General features: G+C 39.1%; 1 protein-coding gene and 1 pseudogene across 1 annotated transcript in view; both read left to right on the top strand.

The window, feature by feature from the left end:
• The first annotated feature begins 1,608 nt into the window (after positions 1 to 1,608).
• The window catches only part of PTPRC (protein tyrosine phosphatase receptor type C), a 165,182-nt gene continuing 148,100 nt past the window's right edge, over positions 1,609 to 18,690 (top strand). Inside the window, exons 1-2 of the mRNA XM_077824697.1 lie at positions 1,609 to 1,700; positions 1,785 to 1,902. Of these exons, the coding sequence (XP_077680823.1) occupies positions 1,830 to 1,902 (73 nt within the window). The 5' untranslated portion in view covers positions 1,609 to 1,700; positions 1,785 to 1,829. The remainder of the gene's footprint in view (positions 1,701 to 1,784; positions 1,903 to 18,690) is intronic.
• Positions 13,038 to 13,156, top strand: LOC144269653 (5S ribosomal RNA; annotated as a pseudogene).

The raw sequence follows: 18,690 nt of genomic DNA on the forward strand, positions 1-18,690 counted from the left end.
CAGAATTCACTTCAAAACTGCCCTCCTGATTTTTTTTTCAAATTCACCACGGATCTAGTACACTTTCCCTTCACCGTGTTCCTTTATCCCTGTCCTGCTCTCTGTCTCTAACCTGCTAATATCCACAATTTCAGACCTTTGTCATCGATGGTGAATTCTCTCTCCCTTTCCTCTGCATCATTGAGTCCTTTGTCTCTTCAAAGCTCATCTTTAGACCTTCCTGTTCTCCTTAACTGATTCACTTTGGAGCATTTTGTGATTTTCCGTACTGGGGATGATGTACGCAAATTTACATGTATTACACTATGTTATGGAAAAAGAAAAGGAGTACTTGTGGCACCTTAGAGACTAACAAATTTATTTGAGCTTTCACTTCACATCCGATGAAGTGAGCTGTAGCTCACGAAAGCTTAATCCAATGAAGTGAGCTGTAGCTCGCGAAAGCTTATGCTCAGATAAATTTGTTAGTCTCTAAGGTGCCACAAGTCCTCCTTTTCTTTTTGCAAATATAGACTAACACGGCTGTTACTCTGAAAACTGTGTTATGGGTTACCTTGGTAACTGCTGGAACAAAAATCTGTCTAAATGACATCAGAGAGTGCACAAACTCCACATCTTCCATTCTTTTACATAAATGAATGAGGCTTTCTTCCCTTTTTTTAGCAATCTTCCGAACTCATGGTGCTGCTGGTAAATGTTGGCTATCTTAATGTTGACCACTAAACTGATGGTAGTTGGTTCAAACCCCCAAATGAAAGAGGCAACCTCAGCGTTTTCCCCCCTTTTAACCTCTCTTCTGCTCTTTACCATCCAACAGGACCGTAGTGAGCTATTGGGTTCCGTTGCAGTGACTGCAATGAGGGAAGACATCTGCAGTCCTTTACCTACTCAGCAGGAGAGACCAAAGTCCTCCAGGATTGTGCTGCCCCCTGGTAAATACTAGAAAGGGACTAAATATTCCATCATAGGGATGTCTCAACTTTTTGTGGAACTGACTATGCCAAAATTCAGATTCAGCACATTGTAGATAGTGGTATGAAAGCCTTAGAGAACTACAGCATGCTGACTTCCTAGGTACAGAACAGCACAAGAAACAGAATATAGGCCATCCATAGCTACTTGGTATTGAGTACTGTCATGTTAGGAATTGCATTTTTGCAGAGAGACTGTTAACAAAAGTACTTTTTAGATCAATGTTCAAATGTTATTCATTTAACCGATAATCACTTCAATAAGAACTAGGTATTTTTATTATGGCTGTATTGTCAATTTAATATGTGGATTCATTATGTCCTCAGAAGGATATTTTTTCTTGCCTGGTATAGCTTGAAAGCTATACCATGAATGACCAGGCACTGGAACAGAGCTAAGTTACAGAAAAGCTAATATTAGAAGTACTAAGGTCTTTACTTACTGTCCCATCTTTTGAAACATGAAATTCTTTTCAACTCTTCTTCAGTTCTTCTGCAGAAATGGTTAAAAATGATCTATTCGGTTGAATTAAGGAAGTTACACATTACTGCAGCAACTTAAGAAAAACCCTCTTGACTTCCTGGAAACTGAAAAGAAAAAAAAGTGGTGTTTTAAAGAAGTAGGTAAGATTGTCTCTGACATCACTTAGTTATATAGTGAGATCGCGAGTGGTTAGTCTTTGGGTGACAGAGGAAACTGCTCCCTGACTGATAAGCAGGCACTGCAATGTATGTGCACAGTTATTCTGCTTTTGATTCAAGTTTTGCCGAGAAATACTTTTATAGAAAGATAACAATTATTTTGCTTTCCAGAGAGAGACACATGCTGTTTCATAAGGATACGCCTGATTTCCAGTTATGACCATGTTTTTGTGGCTTGAACTCTTGGCATTTGGCTTTGCCCTTCTGGACAACAATGTTTTTGTCAAAGGTACGTACCAACTGATATTTCATTTTCTAAATATGGTACCATAAAGTTCTTTCAGCAAAACAGAATGTTGAAGCTCTGCAAAGAGGAGAACTGACAATGTTGTCCAGAAACTATAACATATTGGAGCCGCAGCCATAATGTGGCAAAGGCTCCACTAGAACAGGACGACGTGGCTTAGAATGTGCAAGAGAAAAAATGTTTCCTGTGTAGCCATCCGTGAACGTTGTATAAACTTTTTTAAAGAAAGCTTTGCATTTTATATTTTAATTGTCTTTTATTCAAATCGTTTGGAAAAAATAATTGATTTGGAGCTCTCATAAATATCAGTTCAGTAGAATCCCAGTTCATTGTTTGAGTCAACACTTTATTCCTTCACTGTTTAAAAACATTAAAAATCTCACTGAAGGAATCTTTAAACAATAAAGATCTCTTTGTATTTAAGTCACTCCCTGATGCAGATGGCATACAGTTCCTCAAATTTAGATTTGTATTGTAAAGAGTCTAGAAAGAAATCCAAAAACTGGCTGGAGTGATGGACAATTGTAAAATGTATGTAATTACCATTGACAGTTTTCAAGAAATAAAGTAATTTTGTTGGTACATCAGCTTTGTAGTTAGTGAAAATTAATTAGAGAGACAGAATTTAGAATGGTCTGCAGCTACTTTCCATTATAAGTGAAGTTAGATCAATCTTCACTGGTCGGTCTTGAAAAAGAATCGTACAGTCTAAGGGCCTGATCCTGCAACATTGACAGCTAGGTGTAGTGCTTGCTACTGAGAGTAGTCAATTAAGTCAATGGCAATACTCACAGAAGTAAGTATTATAAATGGCCATCAGCATCTGAAGAATCTGGATCCTATGATGATACAGTTTTCAATTAAAGAAGGCACAATGTTGCAGCATGGTTGCCCCCCACCCTCTACCACCGTTCCGGTTAGATAGTTTATATAATTGAGGATGTTAGCTACGACAGCTGTTTGATAAGCAATGTTCATCCTAAAATTGGGCATTAATTTACTTAATTCCAGATAGTAGCAAATGGCATGGTCTGATTCTCCCCTCATCTACAGCCGTTTTACACAGGTGTATTATTAATAATTTATTACTAATTGATTTAAATGGAGTTACTCCTGATTTACACTGGTGTAACTGATAGAAGAATCAGACCCTTAGTTGCTAACATGTTTTAGCTGGTTTAGAGTCTGGGTATTAGTTCTGTAATCCTTGAGAGCCTACAGAGAGTGGGCACTAAGTAGATCTGGTTAGTAGCTGTTGGATATTATATGGAAACAAGCGAATCTTGCACTATAAAGCAAAAGAAAAGATTTCTCTTTTTTTATCTGCTCTCCCATTTTTCATTTTTATAACTCACGCCTACAGTTGCTGCTCCCTTTTCTTCAGCAACAGCAGGTCAATGCCAGCCTCCGTTGCCATTCCTATTGTGAGTCGATGCAATGGCTAACAGAGGGGGCTGGATGAGGGGCAGAGAGTAGCACTACTTTTCCTCAAAACACAGATTTTATCTTCTTTTTTACTAGACTGGTAGACTGGTCTGGCTTCGGCCAGTTCCTCCCTATCAAGTTGCTAATACATTTGTTATAGGAGCCACAGCAGGCAGAAAAACAGAATAAAGTCAGTAAAAGTTCAAATACTGAAATGGCATTAAGGTATTGGAGAATTATGAGGGAGAAAATATTTGGCTTAAAACTTTGCTCGGTCTCCATTTCTTGGAGGGAATTCTTTCTTCTCACATCTTCCTCTTTGATTTTGGGCAAGTCACTTCACCCCTTTGTGTCTTTGTCTCTCCTTTTGTTAAATGGGGATAAAGCTATTTACCACCTTTGTAACCCATGTTGAAATCTACAGATGAAAAGCGCTGTACAAGAGCTAGTTGTTGTTGCTTGTGATTAGCCATACCATATTGATTTACTGAATCCCCTATATCAAATATCCAACAGTGTAAGCACTGTAGGTCCCTTTGGGACTAAAATCAAAGATGTATCTCAGAGGGAGCACAGAACACCAGGGCTCTCGGATCTGCACTGTCAGCCTGTTGGTTACCAGGTGGAATTTAAGGCGTTGCTTTTCCCTATATAATTTGGCACATGCTTATTTGAGAGATTCCTGTCCCCATGCCTTACTGACACAATTATGATCAGTCATTGTAACCTTCCTTCTCCCCCCACCCCCCATGTGTGAAATAGCTTACATTTGACTTTCAAGACACTTTCAATGCCTATCTATTTTTCTTGTTATAGAGTAGGGAAGAGTTTGATGGGGGTGGATCTTTCTGTTAGGACAGGTGTATTGGTGGATTTGATATTTTTTGTATTGGTTACCATTGGCTGGTAGGGATGGAGTAGGTGCTAGGTCTTATCTCGAGTGGTTTGTTGCCCGGGGTTATACTCGGAGGGTAGGAGAGGGTCTTTATTCTTGCTGCAGAAATAGTTTGCTGGTTATTGTTAGTCAATGGTGAGTTTGTTGCTGGGTTTGTCTTTACATTATGATTTGTGGCCAAGATTCAAATATGCCTAGTAAATTTTTTTTTGGGGGGGGGGGGGGGGCGCTCAATTTGTGGGGCCCAACCTGAAATGTTTTAAAACTGCCTGATTCTCTCAAAGTGCCAAGCACCCACCCTCTCCCAGTCAGACCCCTGTAAGGTGTCTTAGGTTGCGCATCCCAACATTGAGGCATTTAGAATCACTAGTCACATTTAAGAATCTTGACCTAAGTTTTTAAAGAATGTCAAAGATAGCTAGAGCCTGGGAAAGGTGACTTTTTATATATTGTTAGAAATTTCAAGAAATGAAATATATGTGGCCATCTGCAGTGTGTCAGTAATAAATATAGGAGTAATATTATTTGTAGCTGTTCCGTACCCATTTTCTAATGAACATTGAAAACTTCTATATTGATACTGAAGTAAAACATCTCCAAGTTACTGAGTGCACTGTCTTAGGCTCCATTCCTGCAACTCGGTCTGTACAGGGAGACATTTGCATCCATGAAAAATTCCATTTGGGTCACTTTTTCAATGCGGTGTCTGTCGCTCTCAAGTCCACTTGCACAGAACAGCTTGTAATATCAGGGCCTAATGCAGTCTGGCATATGCTATGGGGCTTTATAACGATCAGTGTCATAATATGCTCTTTCTTCTAACTTGGTTTTCTGATAAACGATCAAAATGTAAGTCTTGTATTTCTGGAGTCTATCTGTAGTGTACATTGAAGCATATCCTAATGAAATGCTACAATTGTTCTCAGATTTTTTTAAACACGTGCGGGCTGAACTTCCTCTCGTCCATGGCTTCAGGCCCTCCTTTCTCCCACTGAAGAGCTGGCACAGTGACAGTTTTCACAAGCCTTTTACCCAACGCTGAGCCACTTCCTTTTCACAAGAAACTCCAAGTTCCACTTAATAGTTTGGGTTTGACTTTATGATTATTTTATTTTATTAATTAAAAGGCTTCTGCAGCCTCAGGAAAATCACTGTCTAAACAACTTCCAACCTTAACAGCTAATGAGCTTGGTCTAAATGCCTTTTCTTCTTTGCTTTGCCACAACCTTTGGCAGAGCTCCCCTACGTCTTTGGCCTCCTCATGGCAGTTAGAGTCTGAAGGATTGTGCTGGAGTGCAACTCAGGCTACCCTTTTGGAAAGATCTAGTGGAGCCATGTTGTAGTTATAATTTATAACTGTGGAAAGCTATGGTAATGCTTGGAAGGTGGGGTGGTTAGAAAAAGCAGAATTGCAAAAACAAGAGAAAGATATTAGAGGAGGAAGAGGGGAAGAGAGAGTATTCTGAAATAACCTCTCTTCTGTGACACTTTTCACTTACAACAGCCACCTGTCTCTTGAAGATGTTGGGTATTTCACTATGTTGTTTTCCATATGCATGTAGACAGTAAGTTCTCTGAGGCAGGGACCTCGTTTTTGACAAATCACTCACTTTTCAGTGCTCTGCTCACTTCTGGTATTTCAAAATATGACAATAGATGGGAACCAGAGGCACAAAAAACAAGAGAGGGAGGAGTGGAGGGTAAGAGAGACAGAGAAAGGGAGGGAAGAGTGAAGTGCATGCGATGTGATAGGATTATTGTTGAAGTGTATGTGCTGTTATCTAAGGAATATTGGGAAAGGGATGTTGGTTCAAGGCCAACCAGTTTGCTTTACACTGTGCAAGGCAGACCTGTGATTCCAACCATATAATTCATTTAGATTTCTTCATTAATGCATTTATATTTACAAACTTTAATGCAGCAAACCACATTTAGAATCAGAGGGGCAGCCATGTTAGTCTGTATCCCCCAAAACAAGCATTCCTTATCAAGCATTCTTAAAACTACAAACCTACCTGGGGAAGTGAGGAAACAGACTGACAGAGCGAGATGGGTACCCAGAAGTCACTTACTATAGGAGAGGCCCAACAAGGAAAATAACAGAACACCACTGGCCATCACGTACAGCCCCCAGCTAAAACCTCTCCAGAACATCATCAACTATCTACAGCCTATCCTGGAAAAAGATCCCTCACTCTCACAGACCTTGGGAGGCCGGCTAGTCCTCGCTTACAGACAACCTGAAGCAAATACTCACCAGCAACCACACACCAGACCACAGAAACACTAACCCGGGAACCTATCCCTGTAACAAACTCTATTACCTACTCTGTCCCCATATCTACCCTAGCGACACCATCAGAGGACCCAACCACATCAGCCACACCATTAGGGGCTCATTCACTTGCATATCTACTAATGTGATATATGCCATCATGTGCTAGCAATGCCCCTCTGCCATGTATATTGGCCAAAGTGGACAGTCTCTACGGAAAAGAATAAATGGACACAAATCAGACATCAGGAATGGTAACATACAAAAGCCAGTAGGAGAACACTTCAATCTCCCTGGACATTCCATAACATATTTAAAAGTAGCCATCCTTCAACAAAAAACAACTTCAAAAACAGACTTCAAAGAGAAACTGCAGAGCTACACTTCATTTGCAAACTTAACACCATTAATTAATTTGGGCTTGAATAGGGACTGGGAGTGGCTGGCTCACTACAACAACAATTTTCCCTCTCTTGGCATTGACACCTCCTCATTAATTATTGGGAGTGGACCACATCCACCCTGACTGAATTGGCCTCATCAGCACTGGTTCTCCACTTGTAAGGTAACTCCCTTCTCCTCATGTGCCAGTATATTTATGCCTCTATCTGTAATTTTCATTCCATTCATCTGAAGAAGTAGGGGTTTTTTACCCACGAAAGCTTATGCCCAAATAAATCTGTTAGTCTTTAAGGTGCCACCGGACTCCTCACATTTAGAATGTACTACCAATATTCTCCTACAATCACAGAGCTGCCATGCAGAGATTGATTAGAAGGAAAGTCCTTTTTGGAACATGTCACACTGCAATCATTTCCTTTACCTCTGAATTTTTCTCCAATTATGTTTATATATTTGGGTCCCTAGACTACGTTGGGGCCTTTGGAATACAAAGTATTAAGAACTATACAAATACATAGTGAGACACACAGTCCCTGCCTTGGCAAGACAGACAAAGGGGAAGAGGGAAGGGGAAATGGGAAATGGAGGTGAAGTGACTTTCCAAAAGTATCATAAGAGGTCGAGGTTAGAATTAGGAACAGAACCCTGGTCTCCTGACTCCTTGTCCTGTGCCCTATCTATTAGACCCTGCTGCACCCCTGACATTACTTATGTGTATTGAATAACCTGTAGGTCTTCATACTCAATCACTAACACATTAAGTCACGGAAGGAGTATTTAATAGGTGTTTCTTCTCTTGAGGAGCTGCATGGAGGTACATTCTGTACCATGCTGAGAGTGAGATGCAGGGGAAGACTATAAAGTATTTAACTCCACGGTGTCCTCTCTTGGTATTCGTGGTCTAGTTAGATATTATTATATCTAATTGTCAATTTTCCTGAGTTCTGCCATGACTACCTCTCTTTGCCTAAATGGCTGTTGCCTCTTAAGTCTCCACTCACCCATGCCCAGAGCCTTAGTTACTTTCTCAGTGAAGCTGTTTAATGGGGATTGGATTGCCAGGCTCATCCAGGAAATGGCAGTACAGCCTAGAAATATGTCACCTCAGGTAGCTTATTGCCTTTTCCTTTACTTCAGAATGCCCACTCTCACACATTGCTGTTACACTCATGTCTGATTAACAGTCAAGAGGATGTTTGATTTCAGCTAGTTCATGTAATTTCAGTTGGGAAACCCACTCTGAGCTAGTATGCAGTTTTTGCACAGAATGTTTACTGTTTTTGAAGCTGAAGTCAGGCACTGAATGAGTCTGGAGTCAAATTGATGCAACATAATGGTGTAAAGCCCTGAAATGGTAAAACACTGATATCTTCCTATAAATATCAAGATTAAACAACAAAACAAACCTACAGTGCTTTGTTTTTCTCATTTGAAATGGAGATTGACTGCTGCATTGTGTGTCTACATATATTTCCAGGTTATCTGTGCACTTGCAGGCAGGTCATGTTCACTGGTGTTTCAATGATTGTTAAACCATTTTATCTATTTCAAGGTTTTTTTCTCTTTCTAATAAAAGCAGATTGGGGGCTCCAGGATCCGGGTTTTAAAAACTAACTTTGTGAGCATTTCAGTGTCAGCTTACATTATCCATAATGTTGTATAGCTACAGAATCTATTTCCTTTCTTTTCTTTTCTACTTCTTTTGCAGTACTGTACTCCTAGTTATTCCTTCTGTGTCAACGTATACTCAGCTGGTATGCTTTCTTGGGTTTCTGTTTTGCAAATTCAAAGACTTCTCTTACAACCCTGCTTCTCATTCACAATCTCACCGCTCTATAAAGAGTTGTCAGCTCTAACAGTATATTTCATTGTGCATGGAGGACTTTTTTTGTCACAAAAATGTGGACTCTGTGGAGCAATTTTTGAAATTGCCTTTGAAATAATCTTTTCCTGACATGAGATGAAACAGGACACACACACAAATCAGACTAATAGCGCTACAACATGGGGGGCGGGGAGGGAGAGGTCAAATCAAGGAATATTTCTGTATTACATATAGCAACTAACGGATCATTAAATATATTAGCTATCTCCTAGCACCTGCAAAGCTATATCATCAGGAAAATGTAAGGCAATACACAAGGATAGCAATAATCTCTGTCTCAGAAGGGTTGGTGTATAGGCATATGGTATTAAGACACTTTCAGATAATTAACTAGTTACTGCAAAGGCACTCGCCCCCTTGAAACTGTGAACAGGTTACTTTAAGCAGTAGTGCATTCCTGGACTGCTTCTGGATGGTGGGAGTTAAGAAGGAATGAAGTGGATAAGAGAAAAGGGGGAAGATAAATGATGGAGTATGGCCAAGTGGCTAGAGCACAGAACTGGGTGTCAGGTTCTGTGGATTCTATTCCAGGCTCTGTCACAGACATGTTGTATGCTGTGTAGTTGTAGCCGTGTTGGTTCAGGGCTATTAGAGAGACAAGGTGGGTGAGGTAATATCTCTTATTGGACTAATTTCTATTGGTGAGAGAGACAAGCTTTTGACTCTGAGTACCTCTCCCTGACCTGAAGAAGACTGGTGTGGCTCAAAAACTTCTCTCACCACTAGAAGCTGGTCCAATAAAATATATTACCTCACCCACCTTGTCCCAGAGACATGTTGTACGAACTAGGTTAAGTCATGTAAACGCTCTAAATCTCAGTTTCTCCCTTTCTGAACCGGGGATAATAATACCTACCTCATGGTGATATTTTAAGCCACAATTCATTAAAATTTAAAAAGGTGAAAGTTATTGACAACCCTTAAATTATCACAAAAGAGTTACTCTGAAGAAGCTGTGTGATCTCAGGAAACATTGTCTTATGACACAGAGCTATCCACAAGAAGTGCAGAAAATGTAAAACAAGTGACTGACTGAATATATGGCATAGGATTGATTTCTGCCCTCACACCTGAAGGATAGGGGCCGACAATATGAAGAGGATGTTTTTGCAGTGTAACAACTACCCAGGTAAAAAAAATAATTCTGTGCAGCCACACTCAAATCAGTGGGACTATTCTGAGCGTAAAGAGCTCCTCCACTTGAGTAAAAGTAGTAGAATCAGGCCTCAAATGATTAACCCTCTCTTGTCTCCTGTGAATTTCATATCTCCATTTTAACAAACGTGGAAACTGGGATACAGAGAGGTTAGGTGGAATGACCAAAGTCACACAATGAGTCACAGTCAGAGGCCGGACTGGAACGTTGGTGTCCTGGCTTCCAATCTACTTCATGAATCAGAAAACCATGTCCCTCGAGAAACCATAGATATAAAAGGCCTGATTTTGAAATGTTTTCCATTTTGTTGAAGTAAATGCTACCATAAGAATGTCAAACTGAGAAAGGGAATTTAGATGTTTAAATGGTAGCATTTGTGGGTACAAATTATTGCAGGAATCAACTGGTTGCACAAAAATGGAAACCAAGTCAAGGATCTCTTAGAAGTCAGACCTTCAAAAAAAAAAATGGTCAAAGAAAGTTTTCCCATTCTTACTTCTGAATTTTTCTCCATTGGTCAACAGTTGCTTTGGCTACTGCAGTTCCATTCTGTATCAGTCTCTTTTCTATATACTTCTAGATGATTTAAAAATGAATGTAAGGTAACATGCACAAATACTGGAGAAATCATTTTGTTTTACAGTGTTCTGGAGAGGATACACCAAAGAGATTTTATTCTCAAAATCAGTCCTTGTAAAATATATGTCCAATTAATGTTTTCTTTTTAAAATTATATATAATTTTAATAATTTTGTGTTTGGTACCTTGTTGCTATGATAGAATATCATCATATTTTTTTGGTAATCAATGGAGAGAACTGGAGAATATATACAGTAGAAAAATTGCAATAGTTGTGGCATTTTGATATATGGGATAGGCCTTAAAATAGATAAGCTATTGTAAGGCTTAGTCTTGTTTGCTGGGTTTTTGTTTAATGCTTCTGTGTTCAGTTGTGTTGGCTCGTCAGAATCAAAAGGCATTTCTGTATCCTCTGCACCTGCTTCACATTTCACATAAGAAGCATGGCATGTGGTTTAGGTTTCAGTGAAAGATGTGAAATGGCAATAAAGTTATGTAGCTGCTAGGATGTTCTGGGTTAGTGCTACTCCTCATCTAGTAGTGTGTGTTAGGGCATTTTGATTGCCTGAGGAGTGATTTAAAGGACTTAGAAATAAAACCTGCTAAGAGCCTCCCCAATAGATGCTCTTTCCCCTACAGAATATTCGGGTCTATTATAACTTAAGCCAAGGTGAACTCGGGTGCTGGAGAGGACACAAAGGCAGGCAAAAGAGAGTTCTGAGTTAAGAAGCCCTGGCAGGGATATAAGGTCTAAATATGGTTGTGACAAAGAGGGAAGACTGGCATGTGGAAAGACAAATTTTTCCTGGATACCAGTGAACTCAACATTTTGAGGGAGACAGAGGTAAAACTTTGATGAATTTCAGTGAAATACAGCTGTTGATCTCCTGAATTTGGCATGATATATTGTTAGGAATATTGGACTGTCTGACCACTAGAATAGAATCAATGAAAAGGTAAAGTGTTTTATATAAAGAAAGATAGTGGATTTTTAGGGAGTCACAATATGATATGAAAACCATGCCTGTAGACTCCTTTTGAGTGGAACATAGGACATGAAAACCATTGCAAGGTCACAGTACAGTTCAGGAAATAACTTCAAATCTTTATAGCAAAACCTACAAGAGTTCAGGAGTGCTTTGTTAGATGAACAAAGATCAAGATGCTCTAGCTGCATTTGCCTCCCTGCCATGATTAACATTTGTGATCAAGATCTACCAGGTTTAGTTGTAGTAGAAGACTATCCTGCATACACTACTATTTGGGATTTTAGTACATGTGGCAGTGTTGGGGGATGGGCATATATGGACATGATCCTGTGCCTGGAGGTCAATAGGAGTTTTGTCACTGATTTCAATGGCCGCAGGATTATGTCAAGGGAAGGACTGTCAGCAAACCAAAGCCTCTTAGAATGGCTTTCTACTGAACAGCAATGACAGTTTACCCATCACATTACCTCACACCATTGACAGCCATTCCCCCTCACATTAAATCTCTTGTTTTCTCTCCCCACTCAAAATGTTATTCACCTAAGCCTCACCTCTGCAGTGACGTCAATGGAAAGTCCACAAAGGCAGAAGCACGACACATTCAAACTTACAAGTATTATTTTGTCTCTGTGTTTTTTTCTTTTTTCTTTTTCTTTTTGCAGTAGTTTGTTGAATTTTCTTTAGCATTGTCTTATAATAGGAAAATAATGTCTATGCTGTTGGGTTATATTCACAATAAATAGTTTTTGGGTCCTCAAATGCTATAACTTTGCTTCATCATTTAATTGCCCGTACAAGGTATTTAGGGCCGGCACCCGCAAATGGAGCAGTATGTTCAAAAGAGCTTGGCGATCATTTAGACATCAGAATAAGTCTCCAGATTTTGATGAGTGGGTTTTGAGCTCTTTTGAAAGTCTGGCCTTTGTTTAGATGCTGAAGCGAGAGAGGAAAACTTGGCCCAATAGCGAGTACTGAGCACATGGAAAAGCAGGCCATTAGCTCTTTTGACATTGTAGCTGTTATTGCTGTGTATATTCTGCCGTGAATATTATATTATTGTTCTTTATTACTACAACTGAACCTAATGACTGCAATCGAGATCAGGGGGACTCCATTGTGCTTGGCACTGTACTAACACAGAATGAAGGCAATACTTGCCCCCAAAGAGCTCACAATCTAATTTAAGGCAAAATACAACAGTGGGTTTTTAAAAAAGGAAGGAACAAGGGAACGAGGATGAGGATGAGCAGTAGGAGCATATGTGCACAGCCATATTGTTTTTATAATCCCCTATGCAATTAATTTCTTCTGCTGAGGAACTGACCTGCTGTTATTTTATTCAGAGTACCACCATCTTTGAATAATGAATCATTCTCTGCACCCAAAATAACCTCTCACACATAGGCCCATGAACTATTATTCTCACACTGGTCACTGTGCCCTTGCAGTTTTTATATTGCAGCAGATGATACAGTACAGAACTTGGTAGTGTACATTTTAATATAAAACTCTGCTAAAACCATACTACCTTGAACATGCCTGATCTCATCTGATCTTGGAAGCTAAGCAGGGTTGGGCCTGGTTAGTACTTGGATAGGAGACCTCCTGGGAATACTGGGTGCTGTAGGCTTTTTTGTGGGGGAAGGATAGCTCAGTGGTTTGAGCATTGGCCTGCTAAACCCAGGGTTATGAGTTCAATCCTTAAGGGGGCCATTTAGGGATCTGGGGCAACTATGGGGTCCTGCTTTGGTCCTGAGTAGGGGGTTGGACTAGATGACCTCCTGAGGTCCCTTCCAACCCTGATATTCTATGATTTTATGATTCTATGATATTCTAAAAACAGGCTTTAGACACTCATGTAATTATTTTTATTCTCTCTTATATGAATGAAATATATAAGGACATATGCAAAAGCATTGCACTTGTTTACATTATTTATTTGGCCCCAGTGTTTAACCCATCCCTAACCCCACTGTGGTTTCACACTAGGTAGCAATCATGTAAATAAATTAATTTTAATATAGCTGTGTAGGTTGCTGTGTGTTATATATGTACTTTGTATATAATAAGATATGCCCATGTGTATATGATGCCAGAGAATATGAAAATCTAATATTTTTATGCTCCTGACATGCAATCCATATTACAGCTATTCCATCTGTTTGGAATGCAAGTATGTAATGGCACCCACATACCTAAGGGAAGGGACAATATTCTATTCTATTCAGAATCTTGTCCCACACTCATCACCAGTATCTGAGCACCCATAAAACCAAATATAATCATTATAATAAGTAATTAATTCTCACTCCAGACATGTCATTGCCCTAACAGATTTATCTACACAGAAAAGTATTGTACTATAACTCCCCACCCTTCACCAAAAAGAAAAATACACAAAATATATATATGAAGGGAAATACAGGATTTAACAGCTAGAGTGCAAGGGTTTGACATCACATTTCATGAAGTGCATGTTGCAGATAAAGTGGAGCCAAAGATTGCTTTGGAAATTGTCTTCAGTGAATGAAAGTAAGGTCCAGATCCACACTGCAACATTCAGTATTGGAAGGAGATATTTACTGAACTAAATAATTGGAATTGTGGTGCTTAGCACTTTTGAAAATCAGGTTGTATGCAGCTGTATGTGTGTTTTGGAAATGTTTTACTTTCAAATTGCAGAGGGATTTGAGTGGTTGAGTTTATCTGTAAGATATAAAATGTTCATTGAAAAGGGATTCTGACAAAGTCTTGAAATACTGAAGCAGATACATGGTACACAAAAAGAGCTGGGTGAAATCTTTTCAGCAAATAGTATTGTCACTGAAAAAATGCATTTTGGGGTCGGGGGGGTCTGAAACTATTTTCAAATTTGGGTCAAATTTGTTGAATAGTTTTGGCTGATTTATTTTGAAAGAGGACAAAAATAGATTTGACCATTTCTAAACATTTTGGTTCAACTTTTTGGTTTCAAAATGTTTCATTTTGAACATTTTAAGATGTTTCTTTTAGTTATTTTTGTTCCAGAATGTTGTCCCAGTTTGAATTTTGGCCACTTTTAAAAAAAAATCCACAAGAAAAAGGTGAAAAATGCCCCCCCAAATGACCACATTGAAAAAAAAAAGTCAAAAAATTCATTTTGGGTTGACTCAAAATGTTTTCGTCAGTTCCAAACAAAAAAAATTATTGCGTCCTTGCTTTGGTGAAAAATTTAAACATATAAATTTCAGTTTGATTCAAAGCAAATTTGGGGGAATTTTTTGGTTCGGCCCCAGAATAAAAAATATTTGCTCAGATTTATATAGAAATTCTTTAATGACAATAACCATTTGATCTCTCTGAAAATAATCTGTCACATTAGCTTGTCTTGCAATTGTCCCACAGCTTGACTTCAAGATAATTGGCATATTAGGAAATGGGCAGAGCCACAAAGTCTATTTTAAAGTCATTTAAAATCTTTATTGTAGACTTTAGGAGTCACCATGGTGATTGAAAGGGTGATACATCATCTAATTTACATCTGACACATTTTCACTCTTTTCTTAATGGTATTTTCAAAATGTTCCAAAAAATGTATCGTTATATTTTGATAAATATTTGTTCAGAAAATGGTTTAACTATAGAAGGACTACTTAAATGATTAAAACTATGCCTGTGCTTAAGTGGTTTGCTGAATCAGGGCATGTAGATTAAAGTAATCAAAAGGAAGAACAAAGTACAGCCCTTCTGATGTTTTCCTTTCCGTATGAGATGTTAGTAATGCTACCTGTTTATTACATTATAAAATAATAATCATATATTGAAAAAAGAGCAGGTAACTGTGATTTACTGGGTATAATTGTGTCACAGAGTTCTGATAATGATATAAACCAAAAGAACAAATCTCAGCAGCTTATGCTGTGACTTACTAGAACTTTGAGACTGAACTATAACCCCATAATTCAAAATTTGCCTGTTCTCTATTAAAATGTGAAATAACATAGGTTAGTACATTGATCTGATTCCAGACCTACTATTTTCCTGTTTCTTTTGAGGTGATATTCCCTGATTCAAAGTCATCTTTTGGCCCCTGCTCCTCTTCTATTGAGGCTACACTTCCTTCAGTACCTTATCCTAGCCTGAAGGGACTCTGCTAAACTACCTTAATCTGAAATGTCTGTGTGCTAGCCCGTGGCAGTAACTAACTCTGACAGGGGACAGATGTTTAGTACCCTTTGTGGGGTCTTGCTGTTAGTGGTTGTAATGTAAAGATTTTGTAGTAACTGTACTAACTATAAACCAGCCAGAATAAAATTAGTGTTCCTATGAATTTCTCTCTCTTTTGTGCATGCTTTTAATGATGTTTTGTGAGATATTTTGCTCTCAGAAAACAGAAACATTTCTCATATTTTAAAAATAGATCTAATGCAGTACTGTTATTTTTATTATAAATAAACTACTTTGCTAGGTTTAGACATTGCCAAAGAACATAGATTAGAATTTTGGTGTTTGAGTTTTGAATTGGATTAAGAACAATATAACACCAGTTTGATAGAGCTTTAAAATCAAATGGAAGGCCACTAAGTTTAAAAATTAGAATTTTATGATCAAATAATTCTCCTCACCTGATACATTTTTGATACAAAGCTCTTTGTTTTATAAAACCTTTTGCCCCAGCGCACCACCCTCACTTGAAAAGTATATACTGGGAGGACAATCAAATGTAAAACATTAGACTGGAAAATATTTAATCTGTTCTGGCGTAACAGCTACTAGAAAAAAAGGAAAATAAAGTGTTATGTCAACTATTCAGAATGTATAAAAGCTGTTCAGAAAATGTCTAGCATACTTCATGTTACCGCTTTTAATGGCATAAATGAGTATAAAATAGTTAAAATATATTTCAGTTACTTTGGATCAAGTTCTGATCTCAGCTGCACTGATGTACAATTGCCTTCAGTGGAATTATTCTGGATTTATGTCAGTAAAATTTACACCAGAATTGGGCCTTCTGTTCTTTGGATAGGCTTGCACTTCGGGTGCACTCCTTTAGGATGTTTACTAGGCACATAGGGTAAAATTTTCAAGAGAATCTACAGTGACTTGTGAACTTAAATCCCATTTTCAAAACTGAGATAGGCTATGTCTACACTGTACACGTCACATATAGCTACATGCTGCAGTGAAAAGTGACCTGGGTCCACATTGTGGTATGTAACTACACTTGCCAGTGAAAGGCTCTGGCAGCAGGGAGGCAGCAGGCAAAAGTCTCAGCAGCAGGAAGCTGCCGGAGCCTTTCCCTTCTGCTTCCCCCCGCAGGAGCCTTTCCCCACTGCTGGAGTCTTTCCCTGCAACAGGGAGCTGCCTTTCTCTGTACTGGGAAAAGGTTCCAGCAACTTCCTGAAGTAGCTTTCCCTGCTGCTGGAGTCTTTCCCTGCCGCTAGGACCAATCCCTGCCAGAGGGGATGGCTCCAGCAGTGGAGAGGCAGTGGGCCACCATGTGGATAAAAATAGCAGTGTAGACTGGGAGGCACTGCTTGTGTATGTAGAAAGCCCTGTAGGGTATATACCCAGGTACATAACCATAGGGATCAGGAGTCTCTCTACTCTCCTAAGCTGTGGCTCACTGACTACGCTGCTTTTTATACCCATGTTAGCGGTTATGTAGTGTATGTACTCTACAGGTTGTATGTGCAGTGTATACGTACCTTTAGGCACGAATGTCTGTCACTTTTGAAAATGGGACTAAGGTTCCAAAGTGATATTAGGTGCTTTTGAAATGAACTCTGATTATCATGGATTTCATTATGATAACTACAGTCCTTATGTAGAAATAAATACTTAGGGCTTGTTACTATAAGTCACTGGAACTTTTGCCTAATTCAGGTCTGAGTAAACATTGAGGACTTGATCACCCTTTCCTGAGAATAAACCTCTGAGAGATGTTCCCCTTGTGGAGTTTCTCCAGAATCATTCCACTAAAGATCAAATAGGGGGTTCTGTCCCTAAATCTCATAGACCCCCTTCAGATCTGTGAAGATCTTCCACTAGATCAGGAGGATGGGTCTTTGTTGAGGTTTTGTTCCTCCACAATGACTTTGAATGTGGTACCAATGCCAGGGTTTTCCTTATCAACAAATGCCCCTGGAATCCTTTCCCAGTGGATTTCCCATCGCATTAGGGGTGGGGGATGGTAGGGAAGAGTTAATCTAATCCAGGCAACATTGACGCTTTTGTTAGATGCATCACTGGTGGCCAGACAGGACATTGTATATCCCCTGATTCCATGCTCAGACCTCCCTGCCCCTTCCACCTTTCCACACATTCGTCCTGGGTCCTGTGGAGATCCCTTCATGGAATCCATGGAAAGGGGAGGATCTTGTAAAGATGTGGGACATTTGGCTCAAAGGGTTTTGATAGCTTCAGCACTCAGTTCCTGACAGGATAAGGTTCCAATTCTGAGCACAGGGCTGAGTAAACACAAACACCTCTGTGTTGATGTTGTCATGGAAATAACGGCCTTCATTTTCTCACTGATTACATCTGCTTCATGTCTGAGGCACAAACACTGAAAACCTGGAACAGTTTTACCAAAATAGGTAGCTTCTTTGTTTCTAAATGAGTATGGAAAATTACCTGACCTTTGATGGATGTTTTGATAATGGCAGACATACAGACCTATTATCTGTTTTCAGGAAGTGTAGGCAGAATGGTACCATTCCTGCATTATTAATAGTAGTAATAATAATAAGAAGAATGAACAGGTAATTCTTTTAGACACATCATGGAATCTCTCAATAGAGCAGTTCAGAGGCACCAGATATCTTGTTTCCAGCTACAGAGAATATAGTTCTGTTCTGCATTCATGAATAGCTGTGTTAAAGCCAAATAATCACCTTTTTTTTTATTTAGAAGCAGTGATATAACAAAGAAAATCATATTATTTCTCACTGGTACATTTTATTCATATCTTAATAGTGGTTTCCTCTGTAATGGTTAATAGTGGTTCTTGCTATAAGGCATTTATTCAGGAAAAAAAGCCCTCAATCCTGCAGGCCTTATGCTGGCAAACCTCCCTTTTATCTGAGTGGGAGGTTTGCCTAATACCTGGTCTATACTTAGCAGTTAGGTCTACATAACCACATCAGTCCAGGGTATGAAAAATGTACACCTCTGGCTGATGGA

Source organism: Eretmochelys imbricata, chromosome 8 (genome assembly GCF_965152235.1).
Source record: "Eretmochelys imbricata isolate rEreImb1 chromosome 8, rEreImb1.hap1, whole genome shotgun sequence".
Taxonomy (NCBI): Eukaryota; Metazoa; Chordata; order Testudines; family Cheloniidae; genus Eretmochelys; species Eretmochelys imbricata.